General features: G+C 48.0%; 1 protein-coding gene across 1 annotated transcript; it reads right to left on the reverse strand.

Annotated features, from left to right (window-relative positions):
* Positions 1 to 496: 496 nt before the first annotated feature.
* On the reverse strand, positions 497 to 17,761 carry EXOSC5 (exosome component 5). The gene is made up of 6 exons (XM_039369196.1): positions 17,598 to 17,761; positions 16,891 to 17,004; positions 14,300 to 14,421; positions 11,235 to 11,375; positions 9,895 to 9,984; positions 497 to 1,580 (listed from the first exon to the last, which is right to left on the reverse strand). Exons 1-6 carry the CDS (start codon positions 17,749 to 17,751, stop codon positions 1,488 to 1,490), a joined length of 714 nt encoding a protein of 237 aa, XP_039225130.1. The 5' UTR covers positions 17,752 to 17,761; the 3' UTR covers positions 497 to 1,487.
* Positions 17,762 to 18,964: the final 1,203 nt, after the last annotated feature.

Raw genomic sequence — 18,964 nt, forward strand, 5'->3', positions numbered from 1 at the left:
GCCAGGCTGGAGAAATACAGGCCTAAGCCAGGGGTAGGCAACCTTGGCTCTTTTATGACTGGTGGACTTCAACTCCCAGAATTCCTGAGGCAGCATGGCTCCGCTTGGAAACCTCTCCCTTTCTCCTCAGCATGGCTGGCTCAGGAATTCTGGGAGTTGAAGTCCATGAGTCATAAAAGGTTGCCTACCCCTGGCTTAGGGTAACAGTTTTGCAAATCAGTGGTTTCAGGATATGGAATTTACAAAAGAGAATTGTTTTATTTATATTTTGGTGGATGCTGCAGTTCCTCTCTTGTGCGCGGGGATGTCTGTGGGCAGGGGGTCAAAAAAGTCAAGATGGTGGCCCCAACCATGTGACCGAAGCCCTGTCTTTTTTTAATGTGTCGTGATGTGTATAAAAGGTGCACTGCAACCATCCCTTGACCTCAGCCCTTCTCAACCTGCGGTGGTCCAAGGTAACAAAGAACAGGTCTTCGCTCCAAAAACAGGACTCAGCTGGGGTTTCACTTTCGCCGTTTTATTCGTGACATTAATTTCTTTATCAGGGGCAGCAAGTCCTCAATCAGCAGCAGTTTTTTTTCCTTTGTTAACAGAGGGAGTTGCAGCCCTAAAATTCTTCTGCTGGTCTTGCAGCTCCCTCTACCGATTATGAAAAGTTTTTTTTTAAAAAAAAATGGAGAAAAAAAAACCTTAACAGCTCGTTCCTGAAGTCCTGTTATCTGTTTCCGGTGCCTTTAATCTCCCCAAATTTCTCAAAAATGGCGATTGACGGCTCTAAAAGGGGGGCTAGTTAAGATTGAGCCTTTCGGCAGAGAAGATAAGCCTTTCCAGGTGACCCACCCAAGGCTGGTGAACCTTTGGTCCAACCAAGCAGAATAGAATAACACGAGTTGGAAGGGACCTGGGAGGTCATCTAGTCCAACCCCCTGCCATCAAACCAGTTGGTAGCTTCAGGTGATGTATGAGCCAGACTCGTGACTCACGGGCAAGAGATCAAAAAATAGGGCAAGCAATTAAGCAAACCAGGATAAATTTTTCCTTTGCTTCTTCCTGGTCATGGCTTTGCGACAAACAAGTGTGATTATTTCGGACAGAAGCCAAGAGGGGAAAAAAAAAAAAGGGAAAATAATTCAGCCAAGAAGAGAAGAGGAAAGGCTGAAAGAGTTGCATGGGGAAAAAAAAAAAAGTAGGTAAAACTGAGCAAGAATTGCGTTGGATCCAGAAACTTTTCCTGGAGTCAGGAAGTGGATACTTAACGTACGTTTTGGAAATCCTGGAGGCTGAGGGTTGTTGGTGTTTAGGTAGCCAGCATTCCCAGCTTGTTGGCGTCCCATCTGCCAGCTGCTTCCACAACCTGGGTTAAGAGCAGTCTGCGCACATCTGGAAAGTAGAGTCTGCTTTTGGTAGGCTGTTGGCTGCATCAGCCCGTCTTCCTTAGGAATGTCCCATTGTACCGCTGGTGTGTGTGTGTGTGGGCGGGGAAGCAGTCACCACTTTGAGTACTTCCTGCAAGCTGCATCTCGGTAGAAGCGGAAGATGGTCTCAGCCGCTCGCTGCGCGGTGGCAATGCACTGCTGAAGCTGCAGGAATTGAGGAAAGGAGAGATGGTTAAAAGCAGGAAAGGGAAAGACCCCTTTCAAATGGACTGGGGGGCAGCACAACCCTTGCTGTCTGCCCCTCCCTGATAGCATCATAGCTGCAGGTCTCAATTACACCCACAGCAATAGCACTTAGCCCTTAGACCAGTGGTTCTCAACCTTTTTAATGCCGCGACCCCCAACCGGTCATAAGTCGAGGACTACTCAACTGGTGCAGCACCGTTTGCAGAATGGAACTTCTGGCGGGCTCAGCAGGGCAGAGACAGCCTGGACAATTCCTATGGGCTTTTGGAAGCCAATAGAATTAGACTCTATTCAAGAGAGTCTCTTCTATTGGCTTTCAAAAGCCAATAGAATAAAAGGGAGTAGCACAGCTAAGGAAAAGGGGGGGAAAAATGGCGGATTGCGTTGTTTGGTGACCCCCGTGAAATGGTCGTTTGACCCCAAATGGGGTCCCGACCCACAGGTTGAGAACCACTGGATTAGACTTATATACCGCTTCACAGTGCTTTACAGCCCTCTCTAAGTGGTTTACAGAGTCAGCATATTTGCCCCCAACAATCCGGGTCCTCATTTGACCGACCTTGGAAGGATGGAAGGCTGAGTCAACCTTGAGTCGGTCGGCAATGAACTCCTGGCTGTGGGCAGGAGCATTGCCTGCAATGCTCATTCTAATCACTGGGGAGGAAGGGAGGGAGGAAGGAAGGAAGAAAGGAAGGGAGAGGGAGGGAGGGAGGGAGGGAGGGAAGAAGGAAGGAAGAAAGAAAGGAAGGAAGGAAGGAAGGGAGGGAGGGAGGGAGGGAGGGTAGGTAATAGCAATAGTCCGTAGACTTATATACCGCTTCACAGTGCTTTACAGCCCTCTCTAAGCGATTTACAGACTCAGCATATTGCTCTCCAACAATCCGGGTCCTCATTTTACCGACCTCGGAAGGATGGAAGGCCGAGTCAACCTTGAGCCGGTAAGAATCGAACTGCTGGCTGTCGGCAGAATTAGCCTGCAATCCTGCATTCTAACCACTGCGCCACTACAGCACAGTCTACCTGCATACAGGCAGTCCTACAACACTTCATTTTGTGACCGCTAAGTTTGTAAGTGTGAAAAACGGTCACCGGTCACTTTTTTCAGCGCCATTGTAACTCTGAACGGTCATTAAATGACCTTTTGTTGAGTCGAGCACTGTCAATAGGCGAGAATGACCTTAAGAAACTGATAGATGCAGCCCAGAGTACAATAAAGGTAAAGGAGTCAGAAGCCCTCAGCTGCACAACAGACAGAGAAAGAAACTCAGAAAAAAATTCCCCTTTGCTAATCAGGTGATAAAAAGAGACGGTGGAGGATTTGCACTTTCAGACTGGCAAAATTCTGTTAATGCGGCCTGACCATAAAGGACAATTAGCTCGTCTTTTCGAGTTTTCTTATCTGGTCTCCTCGCAAGGCCGTGTTTTAATTTGCCAATTTATATGCAAAGGGAGCCGTCCATTCCCCCACCCACCCCACACCAATGTACCGAGGGAACTTGCAACATGGTTCTCTGTGCCCCCCTTCCTCCTCCATGTCAGCCGAGCCGTTCGCGTGGGGCTGTCAAAAACTGTCTGCCTCGCTTACGCCTTTTCAGCTCAATTACCAGCGGCGCATGGCGTGGCCGGAGTGCGCGAGTCCGCAGCCGGCGGGAATGCAGACAAGCGGCTACAAATCAGGAATCAGTTCAGCCCTCCCGCTCAATTCAGCGGGCCATCAATCTTTCTGGGCGCACACCGAGCCAGTTGTGGTGACGCGGGAACCATCGCAGGAAAACAGCGAACTCTCCTTCCTCCCCAGTTGGCCCCGTTTGGTCTTGGCCAAACAGAAATAATAAAAAATCTGGAAGAAAACCTCTTCCCGGGCACGCACGACTGTCCCATCCTCTTTTTCTTATGGAGGCCAATGCAGGTTTTAAGGTTTCCGAAGATGGGTTTGAAACCAGCCTCAAAAGTAACGGGAATTCTGGGAAGGTGGCCCTGTGCAACCGAAACGGAAGAAAGTCCATGTGTTTCCACTGTCTCCTCTGGCTACTTTTTCCGATTTTGTTCTTGCTGGACCAAATCTGTGGCAAGGAGGGATGGATTCCAACAGCCCTTTGCCAGCCAAAGAAAATTTTCGTGGTTTAGAGTTGAACTGCGGAGACTCAGAGCTCTCTGGGCTTGTTTGTTTTCTTGCAGACATTTCACGACCCAACTAGGGTACACCATCAGGGCTAGAAGGGAGTGGGGTTTGCACTCTGTTTATAAACCCCACTCACTTTTAGCACTGTTACCTAGTTGGGTCATGAAATACCTGCAAGAAAACAATCAAGCTGAAAAAGCACCAAAGATCTTACAACTCTCTTCCTCCTCCTCCTCCTCCACCACCACCACCACCACTCTGCAAACCCCACTCCCTTCTAGCACAGATGATGCTACCTACTTGGGTCATGAAACGTCTGCAAAGAAACCCCCCAAGCTCAGAGAGCACCCAACCCCCCCCCCAGTCTTCCTCGCCCATTTCTCCTCCTCCTCCTCCTCCTCCTCCTCCTCCTCCTCCTCCTCCTCCTCCTCCTCTTCTTCCTCCTCCTCCTCCCTTCTGTTCTTCTATGCCACAAGTCCCACTCCTTTCTAGCACAGATGATGCTACCTAGTTGGGTCATGAAACGTCTGCAAAGAAGCTCAGAGAGCTCAAGGACCCCACAGTCCTTCTTCTTCTTCCTCTTCTTCTTCTTCTTCTTCTTCTTCTTCTCCTTCTCCTTCTTCTCCTCCTCCTCCTCCTCCTCCTCCTCCTCCTCCTTTCTGCTCTTCTATACTGCAAGTCCCACTCCCTTCTAGCAGGGATGATGCTACCTACATGGGTCATGAAACATCTGCAAAGGAACACCAACCTCAGAGACCACCAAGATCACATCCTTGCCTTGGAAACAGAGAGAGCATTCCGACACCCAAGGACAGCCAGCTTCCCTGCATCCACAGTGAGATCACCACCCAGGTGATTCCACAGACCAGAGTTGAGGGCGTTCACACAACTGTACCTTCCAAGCCACAGTGGAACAGATTCACACAATACTCTTATCCTCCATGAAGCAAACCAACTCAGTTCCCCCCTCCCCCCCGGCACGTTGCTTGGTGAGACCAAAATCCTGGGGCAAATCCTTCCCAGCTAGTTTCCAATGAGCCAAGTAAATTGGGGGGGGGGCGCAAAGCTGGATTTGCTTCACGACCATGTGATCTGCTTAACAACCGTACAATTTCAATTAATGATCCCGGTTAAAAACAAAAGATGGGTGAAATTGGATGCAGCCCCATTGCTTAGCAACAGCCATTCCAGACCTAATTGGATGTTTTTTTTCCTTTTGACACCTGTAAGACAAGGACCACCTAACCCATTTTCCCCACCCCAGAGTCATGGTTTGGGCTGCAACTTCCCTCCAAGCAAGGGTTCAATAAAGCAACAAGAATCTGCACACCAGATCCACACCCGACATGGGTTTGCTGGGTTCACACATACACACACACACACAGTTCGGCTTGTCTGTCTTCAATCCGGCATGGGGGGGGGGAGCAGAGCAAGTGACAACAGTACATATTTTGTGGCTCCAGATAATGGGCTATTGCAGAAGCCAAATTAAATGTGTTGTGAGAAGCAATCCACCGTGTCTGATGACAGGTTTTCCCCCCCCCCCATCAGCCCGAGGGCTTCTGCGTGGTTGTCTGTCTGCAACACAAGACAGCCGCTGAAGGACACAACTGGGTTGAAATTGTCCAGGAACGAAGAAGACCCAGCTGGCCAGGGTCGGTCTTGATCGTGGGAGACAATGGAAGCAACCTGTTCACTGTCCCATCTCTTCCCCCAGAGCAAAGCTTTCAAATCAGCGCTAAGGCCAGCACGTCATCAAGTGTCTCTGAGCTCAGATCCGGGAGTAAATTAGAATGATTTGCTGTCCTTGCTGGCTGATGCCAACCGCCCACGGCTGCCCAGGTGACTAAGACACCTGCCAAGGAAAGGATGGAAAAGGCCTTCCCTTCTCCTAGAGCAGTGGTTCTCAACCTTTTTAATGCCGCTACCCCCAACCGGTCGTAAGTCAAGGACTACTCAACCGGTCGTAAGTCGAGGACTACTCAACTGGTGCAGCAGCATTTGCCGAATGGGACTTTTGGCGGGCTCAGCAGGGCAGAGACAGCCTGGACAATTCCTATTGGCTTTTGAAAGCCAATAGAATTAGACTCTATTCAAGAGAGTCTGTTCTATTGGCTTTCAAAAGCCAATAGAATAAAAGGGAGTAGCACAGCTAAGGAAAAGGGGGGAAAAATGGTGGACTGCGTTGTTTGGCGACCCCCGTGAAATGGTCGTTCGATTCCAAATGGGGTCCCGACCCACAGGTTGAGAACCACTGTCCTAGAGCCATGGTCTGTCTCCAAGCTGCCCGGTGGATCGGGAAAAGGGATGGTTCTGTGTGTGCGTGCTCGCCTACCATTCTGCGGACCGGTTACGAACAGGCTGCAGCTCGGTACTGGGTCACAGTCCCGGGGGTTAGGGACACCTGTGCTAAAGGATACTGACAACCTTTAGAGATGGAGAGCTGGAAAAGCCCTGGCATTTTCCCCTTTCCCCCCCTGTCCCTTGTCAGAGTCTTTTGCAAGCCGTTCTAACAGACTCGGTGCAAATTACGAATTATGACTTTACATAATTTTTTTGTTGTTGTTAGTTGCGAAGTCACGTCTGACCCATCGCGACCCCATGGATAATGTTCCTCCGGGTCTTCCTATTAGGCTAGCTTTAAAATGGGTTGGATTATTTTCAGTTCAGTGTGTTGTGAAAACCTAGCTATTTTCTTAATCTGTTGCGTGACCTAGACTATTATGTTACTCCAGATTTATGTTTGGTGCAACCTATTGTATGAGTGCAGCAATTGTATTTTTTTTTATTATTATTATTTAAGTTTAATGTGTAGGTTTGTGAGCACCATCAGCCCTGGTCCTATATCATGCCACTTTTACCTTTTCAAGACTTATTATTGGGTGAGCCCTAGTAATTAAGAAATTAAAATGAGAATTGGGAACCCCACAAGTTCAGCTGCATAATTTTAACTTTTAGCCTATCCCAGACTCGGTGCAAATTACGAGGAGAGCATTTCGGGGCGATAGGGAGAAGGGGGATGTGTAAAACCAAGGCCAGACATCACACAACAGGCTGGTGTTGTCAGGCTTCTGCGGAACTTGCCCTGATTAAAATGGATGCGTGGCTGTGCCCCCTCCGTTCCCCTTCACCTAAGCGCCGATTTTAGCCAGAGGCGCTGAAGATGGTGATGAATGCTTAAAGAGGTGGAGACAATGCTTGCAAAGACCCCCAAAGGGGCATTCCTGCTAAACGGGGAGGGGGGGGGAGGGAAACAGTACAACAGCGCTCAGGTCAAGCCTGAAAACAACATTTAAAAAAAAAAATCATAGACCGAGGGGCATTAAATCAAAAGAATGGAGCAAAGCACAAAAGGGCTACAGAAGTTGACATTCATCCAGAGCAGGAAAATCTCCCAGCTGATAGGCACAAAAAACCACCTTCAGGAGACAAACTACAAGCAGTCCTCGACTTACAGCTGGAATGCAGCCTGGAATTATGGCCGTACGTCAGGGCAGTCATTAAGTGGGTCACCGCTGGATCAAGCTCAGTTTTATGTTGTTGTTAGGCAAAAGCATTGATTGTGAGCGTAGCTGTCATTGAGCGAGTTTGGGGCTATTTTTTTTTTTTTTGCTGAAAATTGGAAGCAATTGGGAGGAGGGGAATTCTGGGAGTTGAAGTCCACCCCTCTTAAAAGTTGCCAAGGCTGAAAAAAAATAATCTAGTTCAGTGCCAAGAATTTACCTGCCTAAGAAATGGCCACTGGAAGGAAGAGAATCTTTGTAGAATCGGGGTTGAACTGTGGCGTCCTTGGGGTGGGTTGTTTTCTTGCAGACGTTTCATCACCAAATGTGGTAACATCGTCAATGTTTTGTTTACAGGGTTTACAGAGAGCAAACCCCGCATCCTTCTAACCTTGATGATGTTGCCTAGATGGGTAAGGAAACGTCTGCAAGAAAACAAGCAAGCTCAGAGAGCACCATGGAGCCCACAGTTGTCCTCCTCCTCCTCTCCAGAAACCCCACTCCCTTCCAGCACAGATGATGTTACCTAGTCGGGTAATGAAATGTCTGCAAGAAAAGAAGCAACCTCAGGGAGCACCAAGGTCTCCACAGATGAACCCGGCTCTTCTCTTCCTTCAAATGTGTGTGTGTGTCTTCATTCCGAGTGGGATAACGGCGGCTACGACCCGACGCTATCAGGAGGATACCCAGCCCGAGAAAGAACAGACCAACCTCAACCAAAGAGAAATCTGGGCCGCAAATAATTCTGTTTTTCGAGAGCCCCCATTTATTACAATTCACTCTTCGAATGAAAACGCGGCCTTTGCCACCTGACAGAAACACTGGTCTAATTAATGGTGCCTGGCCGCCTGCGCCACTCAATAGCGCATTAACGTCCCTAATTGTCCCTTTGGAGCAGGACGGGCTCGGCGTTCCGAGCCATTTGGCCGAGATGCGATGACGGTAATGAGAAACGACTCGACGCGTCTCGCCTGGAATGCTAAGGGCCTTTTGCCGATGCACAGGCAGAAGGACACAAAGGAGAGCACATCTCACCCGTTATTTTGTTTTCTCTCTCTCTCATCCTCAGCCTGTCTGTCTCTCCGCCACCCATACCCGTGCACGCTCACATAGAGGCAGTCCTCAAGTTGCGGCCGTTAGGTAACCGCCGTTAAACAAATCACCACGTACATCCACCGTTGTTAAGCAAAGGCCACAGTCATTTAACCAAGGGCTAATTTCAGTGGTGGGATTCAGCCGGTTTGCACCATTTCAGCAGAACCGGTAGCTAATTTTTTGTTGCCCAGGCCCAGAACGGACTTCCAGAAGTGGCATCCATGCAGAGAACCGGTTGTTCACATATTTGAATCCCACTTCCTTCCTTCCTTCCTTCCTTCCTTCCTTCCTTCCTTCCTTCCTTCCTTCCTTCCTTCCTTCCTTCCTTCCTTCCTTCCTTCCTTCCTTCCTTCCTTCCTGTGGTAGGATTCAGCCAGTTTGCACCACGTCGGCAGAACCGGTAGCTAATTTTTTGTTGCCCAGGCCCAGAACGGACTTCCGGAAGTGGCATCCATGCAGAGAACCGGTTGTTCACATATTTGAATCCCACTTCCTTCCTTCCTTCCTTCCTTCCTTCCTTCCTTCCTTCCTTCCTTCCTTCCTTCCTTCCTTCCTTCCTTCCTTCCTGTGGTAGGATTCAGCCAGTTTGCACCACGCTGGCAGAACCGGTAGCTAATTTTTTGTTGCCCAGGCCCAGAACGGACTTCCGGAAGTGGCATCCATGCAGAGAACCAGTTGTTCACACGTATGAATCCCACCACTGGTTAATTTGTAGTGCGGTTTTGCAAGAAAATCAGAAGGACGGGTAATCACCGACTTATAACAGCTTGTTTAGAGAGAAACAATCTAAAACTAAGGAGAAACTTCCTGAAAGTGAGAACAATTAACCAGCGGAACAACCTGCCTCCAGAAGCGGTGAATGCTCCAACACTGGAAGTTTTTAAGAACTCGGCACTGCAATTGCTGAGGGAAACAGTATAAAATCAAAGTGAGGAAAACCTCTAGGCCAGTCTAAAAAATAAGCAAGTGCAATTGAATCCACAAAAGGCCCCTAGAGGTATTATTATTATTTTTAAAAATGAGGATTTAAATGAATTTCCCTCCGTAATCCTTTGTTCTGGGTACGTTTTTCAAGGCTTTGAAGTTGCTTGCAGGGAGGAAGCAGGCCAAAATACTTTGAATAATATTAATAATAATAAATCAGCACGTGACCCTAGGAGGTGCGTGGTTACCATGGATACCTGACACACTAGCAGACGGTTGCCTTGGGTTTAACACGGCAATTTGTAATTTCTCCCCCCCCCCAAAGTATTGGCTCCTTCCTCTGATAACACTCCCTCCCCCCCATAGTGTGTGTTTTTGGGGGGGCGGCAAGCATCTTAGATTGGAGTTAATCCATCTGGATCGGCCAAAGTGCCGATGCCACTCCGTCCATCAGCCCCAAACGGGCCCTTGGGGACCGATCCACCCATCTTGTATGTGTGTCAGAGATATAAAAAATATCAAGAAGTAACGGACAAACAAAGCATTCAACACTCCCCCCCCCAGGCAAATGGGAGTGGGGTAGGGTGGGCAACAAGTCCAGATTCAGGCAGGTGATACCCATCCTCACCTGTTCTTCGGAACACGTCCCCTTCATGGTGGAGAGCAGGACTTTTTTCTCCACGCTATCGATGGCGAAGGTCAACACCGCAGGGGCACCCTGCAGGAAGACAGAACGTTGAGCTCCCGGAAGGCTACGGAAATTCTTAATTTTGATACGAATCAGAACCGGCCTTCCCAACACTTGCCTCCTATTGTGTTTCCCCCCAAAATAAGACCCCGCCGGAAAATAAGCCTTAGCTTATGATTTTTTTTTTCCAGGATGCTCGTAATATAAATAAGCCCCAGTTAAGATCGTCAGCCAGACGGACGCATTTAGTACAGGATTTCCCTGAAAATAAGACCTAACCGGTAAATAAGCTCTAATGTGTCTTTTGGAGCAAAGGTTAATATAAGACCCGGTCTTCTTTTTGGGGAAACACGGGTACATCTCCTCTAAATTCCCAGGAAAGGTGGGAAGCCTGAAAAAGGCCTTTAAAATCTAATTTGAATTCAGAGAAGCAAAACGGCCGTCGCCAATGGATTCGTAGCCCCTCGGTATGCTTAGAAGGGTGATGGGTTTTTGAGCCCACCCTATCTACATTTCCTTGTAAAATACTGTACATGGGAAAATCCACATGGGGGTTAGGGTTAAGGGTTCGAGTTAGGAGCTGGGGTTAGGTTTTGAGTTCAGCAAATGCAATTTTTCTTGCCATGTTCAAACTTCTCCGTTCCGAAGTAAGCGGATTAAAGCAGATTTGGCTAAGTGTTGCTATTTTCCCCGTTGAAGCGCGACGGTGATGCAGCTTCTTTAACTTTCTGTGGGGATTGATTTATTTTTTCAATAATCATTCGGATTTTCCAATCCCCTTTATTAGAGGAATTTAGGGAGCGTGGGGTGTAAATAATTTGAGTAAATAAAATGTGATTTGGCCTTATCTGGTTGAATTATTGACCATGGAAAGAAAAAACCTGGGTTAATTAAAAAAAAATAGTCCAAATTCTTGGATTTGGCAGCGTTTCTCAACCTTGGCCGTTTTTAAGATGGGTGGACTCCAACTCCCAGAATTCCCCAGCCAATAGATTTGCTTCAATGCTCAATATTCCTCAGCCAGCATACACAGACATCAACTCCCAGAATTCTCCAGCCAGCAAGGATTCTGGGAGTTGAAGTCCACTCATCTTAAAGTTGCAGAAGTCAAGAAACAATGCTTTGGCTGTTCCGTTAGTGATGTAAACAGAAACTTTACCAAATCTTTGCTCATGTTGTCTCCTGCCTGCTCCTCCCCAGTGCCCGGTGGAGCCTTTGGTACTCCCTGTCACCAAAAGAGCAACCGCATTTATTCTGCCTGGAATGAAGAAGGAACCCACCTTTTCTTGCTTCGCCGTGGGGTCCAGGAGGATATTGCCACCGGCGTCCAAGGCGCAGGTCACTCCGCAGAACAAGGAGCTCATTGGCAGCCCGGCATCCACCAGTCCCACGCAGGCGGCGTTCAAACAGCTGGAGAGCAGCTTTACGGGAAGAGATTTTATTCAAGGAAAATAAGAACAAACCAAGAGAGGGAAAGAGAGGAGAGGGAGAGAGAGAGAGGAAGAAAGGGAGAGGGGGGAGGGAGAGGGGAAAAAGGGAGGGAGAGACAGAGGGAGGCAGAGACATGGGGGAAGAGAGGAGGGAGAGGGAGAGGGGGAGAGAGGGAGAGGGAAAAAAGGGAGGGACAGGGGGAAAGAGGGGAGACAGAGGAGAGAGGAAGGGGAGAGAGAGAGAAAGAGGTGGAGAGGAAGGGAGAAGAAGAGATGGGGAGAGGGAGAGGGGAAAAGGGGGGGAGAGACAGAGGGAGAGGAGGAAACAGAGGGAGAGGTAAAAAGGGAGGGAGAGATTGAGGGGGAGACAGTGGGAGAAAGGGAGAGGGAACCGGAGAGAGGAAGTGCGGGAGAGAGAGGGAGGGAGAGGGAAAAAGGGGAGGGAGCGACAGAGGGAGAGAGGGGAGACAGAGGGAGAGAGAGAAAGGGAGAAGGAGACAGAGGGAGAGAGGAAGAGGGAAAAAGGGAGGGAGCGACAGAGGGAGAGAGAGGGGAGACAGTGGGAGAGAGGGAGAGGGAGCCGGAGAGAGAGGGAGAGGGAAAAAGGGAGGGAGCAACAGAGGGAGAGAGGGGAGACAGAGGAAGAGAGAGAAAGGGAGAAGGAGACAGAGGGAGAGAGGAAGAGGGAAAAAGGGAGGGAGTGACAGAGGGAGAGAGGGGGGAGACAGGGAGAAAGGGAGAGGGAACGGAGAGAGGAAGATGGGGAGAGAGAGGGAGGGAGGGAGAGAGGCTGGTGATGGACAGCAGCAGGTAAACTAGCCAGATCTGCAATTCAGAGCCGTGGGCAGCCACCCAGTCACCAGGAATCAGGGGAGGGGGGAATATATATATACCGTATATGCCGCCGTATTAGGCGACCCGGCGTATAAGACGACCCCCGTCTTTATAGCCGGGCCGCATTCCTAGAACGTCGTCTTATACGCCGGAAACTACCAGTATTTCCGGCGTATAAGACGACTCGGCGTATAAGACGACCTCCGTCTTTGGCGCCAATTTCAGCGCTCGCGGAAGCCGTCTTATACGCCGGCATTTACAGTATTAATAACATTTTTCTCAATACAGGTAGTCTTCCACTTATGACCGTCCTTCTAGTGACGATTCAAATGTACAACGGCGCTGAGAAAAGTGACTTCAGTCCGGTCCCCACCCTTACGATTATCATGCATTTCCACAGACCCATCCCCAAGTTGCTCAGCAAGCAGTCGATTGAAGATGCAAAACGCTTGCAAGCCGAGAGAGGGAACGAGGACCCTCAGCTCTCAAGGCCTCCCGCTCTGCAAACGGCTCAGTGCCCTCTGCGGGCTGCAGATAAGTAGCTTCCTGGGGATTGACTGGCACAGCTTAAAAAAAAAGGCTCTGGCTTTTCACGGCCGCTGCTGCCCTCTGCCGCCCTCCGCTCTGCCAAGCCGTTTCAGCTCTTTGGAAGTAGAAGAGAGAAGTCAAGAAAATTCCCAGCCTGGGGAAGGAAGGGGGGGAGAGGGGGGCACACACACAACAAATAAAGGAGGCGAGCCGAATCTGAAGGCTTTCCGACTCTCCCAAGCCATCATGCCAGCAGAAGCCTGGCAGAGGTGAAACCAGGTTAAAGACAGGGCAAGCTAGCATGTGTCCTCGCTCGCTGTATTCCTTTTATTGCTTTTTTTAACGGCTCGGTTAAGGTCAGGATCTCCATGTTCTATTGTTGGGCTAATTGATTCAAATCACACCAGGGGCTTGGAATCAGGCAAGTGGCAGTATCCCTTCTCTAAGGCCCGTGGATCCTAGGGCTGGCTGGGGGTGATGGACACGGTAGTCCAAAGTATCTTAAAAGCTACCCCCCTCCCCGCCCAGCTGAGAAAGGCTGAAGAGAAGGGCAGGAGAAACGTAGATTCATTTCTCGCAAGGTTTGATTTGATCTGATCTAGCGGGGCTAATTAACTGTAGTCTGTTCAGAAGTTTGGGGGAAAAATACAGAAAGACAGACTGTTCTCCACAACACTGTATTGCGGTTAAGGCGTGCACACACACACACACACACACACACACACACACACACACACACAGAGACACACACCTCAAAGTGCTGCCCTCCAGCTGTTTTGAAGTCAGCCATCCCGCATCTGCAGGAGCCAAATTGGAGAAGGCCGAGTTAGAAGACTGTTTTTTAGACTGGTTTTTCAACTCAGCTCCTTTAAAAAGGGTGGACTTCAACTCCCAGGATTCTCCACCCAGCACGCATGGAACTTCAATTCCCAGAATTCCTCGGTCAGCATGCTCGTGAACTTCAAAGAGGCACGGACTTCAACTCCCAGAATCCCGCAGTCAGTAGGTATGGACTTCAACTCCCAGAATTCCCCACTCAGTATGCTAGTGAACTTTTAAAGATGTGCAGACTTCAACTCCCAGAATTCCCCAGCCAGCTATGTACGGGCTTCAACTCAGAATTTTCAACTAGCACGCAGGGACTTCGACTCCCACAATCCCCCAGCCAGCAGGTATGGACTTCCCCAGAATTCCCCAGCCAGCATGCTAGTGCAATTTACGATGTCTGGACTTCAACTGCCAGGATTCCGCAGTCAGCAGGCTGGCTAAGGAATTCTGGGAGTTGAAGTCCTTACATCTTAAAAATATGAGATTGGGACACATTATACAGGGAGACAGATTGCAGCTAAGTACAAAGAATTGTAGTCTCGCCCCCATCACAATTCACAAGTCCAGAGCAAGCTCCAGTTGAACAGCTAGACGCACTTGGGTTTTTGGGCGGGTGGGGGGAGGGGAGGGGTGTGTGGAACACAGAGCACTCTCCCCCTCCCATGCCATTTCCTGAGAGATCCGTCGTATCTCTCCCTCAAAATGCTGCTTTCTAAAAAGGATACGGATCCAGCATCTGCAATCACCTGAAGAACCACCATAACAGAAGAACGGGGATGCAGGTTGCCCAAAACCACCGCCTCACAGGTCTTCTTGATCATCTGCTCTCTGCTTTTTTCATAGACACCTGCAAAAAAAAAAGGGTGGGTGGGTGGTTAGAAGGCTTGGCAATTTGCTAAAATGTCCCAATATGCTGATGCAGAGACTCTAGAAAGAGTACAGAGAAGAGCAACAAAGATGATTAGGAGACTGGAAGCTAAAGCATATAAAGAACCGTTGCTGGAATTGGGTCTGTCTAGTTTAATGAAGAGAAGGACGAGGGGGGACAGGATAGCAGTGTTCCAGTATCTCAGGGGCTGCCCCAAAGAAGAGGGAGTCAAGCTCTTCTCCAAAGCGCCTGAAGGCAGGACAAGAAGCACGGATGGAAACTAATCAAGAAGTGAAGCAATTTATAACTAAGGAGAAACTTCCTGACAGGTCTAACAAAGAGTAATCTAATTGAATTCAATTCTGCTTCCAGCACATCCCACTGGACATGTTTCTTGGCACAGCTTCCAAGTGAAATAAGAATTTCAGGATTTCCAGGGACTTCCAAACAGCTTGCATAATACAAAGATTGTGATACAGGTAGTCCTCCATTTATAACCATCAGTGACCATTAGAAATTACGACGGCACCGGAAAAAGGGACATGATCGCTTTTCCAGACTTACAACGGCTGCAGCGTCCCTGTGTTCACGGGATCAAAATTCAGACACTTGGCAATGGATTCATATTTATGATGGCTGCAGTGTCCCGGGGTCACGTGATCCCCTTTTGCGACCTTCCAACAAGCAAAGTCAATGGGGAAGAAGTCAGATTCACTTTACATCCGTGTTACTAACTTAACAACTACAGCGATTCACGTTACCACTGCGTCGCTTAGCAAGAGAAATGTTGGACTCAATTGTCGTCATAGGTTGAAGACACCTTATGTTCCTAAGTGCAAAAGGCTCCAAAGTTGCTCACACCTCCCCAAGCAGCCTCTCTGCTTCTACTGTGATTTTCTGTGATCCATTGGGTCCGTAAGATCTTTTCAGAAGAGGGCTCCTTGTCCCCCCCCCAGACAGGAAATAAATCCGTTCGTTTTTCAATTGCATTATTTCCAGCAAAGCCAGCTTCTCCACAGACTCTGTGTTGAAAAGGGTCTTGAGCAGTGGTTCTCATCCTGTGGGTCGGGACCCCATTTGGGGTCGAATGACCATTTCACGAGGGTCACCAAACCACGCTGTCCGCCATTTTTTTCCCTTTTCACTAGCTATCCTACTCCCTCTTATTGGTGGCCACACCCACTTGGGGGTCACCACAACATGGGGAACTGTATTATGGGGTCACGGCATTAGAAAGGTTGAGAACCACTGGTCTTGAGGGATAAAAGAGTATTTTGTTGTTGTTGTTTCCTCTCTCCGCTTGCCAGCAATCTTCCTTTGTGGGCTCCTGGCAGAGGGAACAAAACATCCAGATGGCGTTCTTGCTGGGGTTCCAGATGGCCCGCTTGGTTATGGAGATAACGGATCACCTCACCTTTGGATTGTGCTCCCTTCAAGAAGGGTGGGAAGATCGGTGAGCGTGCCCAAGAATTTAAATCAGAGGAAGGGCTGGACAGAGTGGCTATGCTCAGACATAACACAAATGCGGTCTGATACTTAAGAAACACAAAAATGTGAGATGGCTTATATGGAAAAAATAGAATCAAGTCTGTCAACGTAAATGTAACTCATTGCTACCAGTAAAAATATTCAGAATTTGGTGGGAGAAATAAACTAAAATAAGGACTGTAACAGGATTGATGATAAGGCAATCCAAATGAATGGAAAGAAAAGAAATGTATTAATATGATGATTATTTTTTAGGAATATTGGAAAAAATATATACTAAATTGTTAGTTATTAAAATAATAAGATTTGTTTTAATGCAATGTTTGCAAAAAAGGATGTTTTTAGGGAAAGAGGAAAGTAAATAAAATTAATATACGAAATACAGACTATAGAAATTAATTGTTAAGGATTGTTTTTACAAATGTAACCTAGACACCACACTGTTTACCAACTATTGAATGACTTATGTTTGTGTAAAAAACTAATAAAAATTATAATAAAAAAAAATAACACAAATGTGGGATTGTCATACGTCTATGGAGATTCGCAGTCATCCAGATCCTGGTTGTCCCAAAAGGGACTTTTTCCAACTAGACTTCCTTCATTTTTCCTTGAAAATATTTCTCTTCTCATCCAAGAGGTTTCTTCAGTTCTGACAGTCACTGACTTTGGGCCAATTACCAGGAGACAGAGTTCTAGTCCCGCCTTAGACATGCAAGCCAGCTGAGTGACCATGGGCCAGTCCCTTATTCTCAGTGTTGTTGTTGTTGTGGGGAAAACAGGAAGAAGATGTGTTGGGTATGTTGTCACCTTGAGTGATTTGTAAAAGTAATAAAGGCAGGGATATAAATAAATAAACACAAGCATATATATTGCATCTACCAGCGCCTAGCAGGCAAACAAAAAAAACCTCAAAGGAGGATCATCTTTGGGGTGATCTCCAACATAGGACCCCCTCACCTGGCAGGCCCACTTTCGGCCTGAGCAGCACCTCCAGAGTTGCTTTATCGTAGATTTCCTTGCTGACCTTCACTTCTGTGGGTCCGTACACCCCGACTAACACGGAGGTATCTCCTGAAAATATCCAGGGAAAAAAAGGAAGGCTGTAAATATGCTCCTAGCAGCTGAATTATGGAAATGAGGGAATTGACAGAAAATGTATCTACTCTCAATCTCTCTTTCGGGAGGGAAACTGACCTGTGGCACAAATATGTTGAATTGCTAATAACGGGAAGAGTTGAAATGTAGCAGAACAGTTATTCAAAGCATCCTCCATGATTTTCCAAAGGGGGGGTTGCTGCAAATAACCCTGGGAGTTGAAGTCCACACGTCCTAAAATGGTCGCATGTTTGAGGGGGGGAAAAAACCCCTGATTTTAAATCAGGGGGTCTCCAACTTTGGTAACTGTTAAGACTTGTGGACTAGGCTGGCTAGGGAATTCTGGGAGTTGAAGTCCATCCTTCATGCCAGGGAAAAGAAATCAGCCCTGGAACCAACCACAACACACCTCTGAGCACCACTGGGTGCTGCCCCACCCCAGGGAGGAACTGAACTCGACTTGGGAGTCCAGCATATCCCGAAGGCGCCCAGTTAGGGAAGGAAAGGACACCACGAGGCGATCAAGAGGCGGGACGGAGGGAGGGAGGACGGCAAGCCACGCTGCGCACCCTGCATCCAAGAGACGGAGCCGTCGGGACGGGAGAGCGGCCCTTGCTCGCACACCATCCGGCGCAAAGAGGGCAGATCGCCGGAGTCGAAGCGCCGCTGTTCGCTCTCCATGCTGCCTGCCGCCCACCTGGTCCCTTCGCCGCACTTCCGCATCCGGGGCTTTTTTTTGTTTTCCCCGTGCGTGGCTGTCGCAGGGACGGCTGATTGGCGGTTGGCCGCCACGCCACGCCCCCGCGCTCTGCAGGGCCCGCCCCCTGCCCACCCTGGGCAGCCCTGGTAGAATTACGGCACTCTGTTCTGGCCTTTGCAAGGGGGCGTCTTTGGGCCGGGGGGGGGGCATTTTGGGATCTCTCTGCCCCCTCTCAGCGGCAGACTTTACTTAAAGGGAGGGAGCAAGCCCCCTCCCCAAGCCAAGTTGCATTGTGCATGTTCAGCCCTTTTTCTCTGACACGCATCTTTTTATGATGGATATTTCTGATTTGCTTGGTGCGTCTCCTCCTCCCCCCCCCCCGCTGCCTTTGTACTCCAGCAAGCGATCAAGATCCCCAGCACTGTGTTATTTTGCGATTTATTTATTTATTTTGTTCAGTTTATGAGAGCTTGTACTGCAGAAGACTCTGGACAGCAAATCTAAGAATTATATCTATCTAGGTTTATCTCTCTCTCCATTCCTATTATTCTATTTCTGTCTGTCTGTCTATCTATCTATCTATCTATCTATCTATCTATCTATCTATCTATCTATCTATCTATCTATCTCATTATCATCTATCATCATCATCATCTATATCTAATTTCTTTATATCCAATCTCTATAATATATATCTATATCTATCTATCATCCATATCTAATTTATCTATATCCAATCTCTATAATATATATCTATGTATCTATCAATTATTTATATCTGATGTCTATATCTAATCTCTATAATATCTCTATAGCTATATGTATATATCTCTATCTATCATCCATCTCTATCATCTATCAATCTCTCCTTTATCCATTCCACCCTCTTTCCATCCATCCATCTCTATCTATCTATCTATCTATCTATCTATCTATCTATCTATCTATCTATCTATCTATCTATCTATCTCTATCATCTATCTATCTATCCCTATCTATCTATCCCTATCCTTCCTATCTATCTATCTATCTATCTATCTATCTATCTATCTATCTATCTATCTATCTATCTATCTATCTATCTATCTATCTATCTATCTATCTATCTATCTATCTATCCCTCCTCTCCCCCCCCCTTATATATCTGCCTCTATCTCTTGGAGATTGGTTGGTCGGGACGGGGGTGGGGAGAGGATTCCTGGGCCCCCGAAGTGTTGCTGGATCCCATGCCCATCA

Source organism: Crotalus tigris, unplaced genomic scaffold, assembly GCF_016545835.1.
Source record: "Crotalus tigris isolate CLP2741 ecotype Arizona unplaced genomic scaffold, ASM1654583v1 scf7180000020990.9691751010:1144802, whole genome shotgun sequence".
Lineage (NCBI taxonomy): Eukaryota > Metazoa > Chordata > Lepidosauria > Squamata > Viperidae > Crotalus > Crotalus tigris.

Bases quoted from the DNA above. Each gene is read 5' to 3' on its own strand.
- EXOSC5 (XM_039369196.1), bottom strand. From the start codon at position 17,751: ATGCGGAAGTGCGGCGAAGGGACCAGGTGGGCGGCAGGCAGCATGGAG. The intron at 14,422-16,890 runs GTGAGGGGGTCC...TTTTTTTTGCAG, and splicing joins GCCGAAAGTGGGCCTGCCAG to GTGTCTATGAAAAAAGCAGA. The intron at 1,581-9,894 runs GTGAGGATGGGT...CAATTCCTGCAG, and splicing joins GGACGTGTTCCGAAGAACAG to CTTCAGCAGTGCATTGCCAC.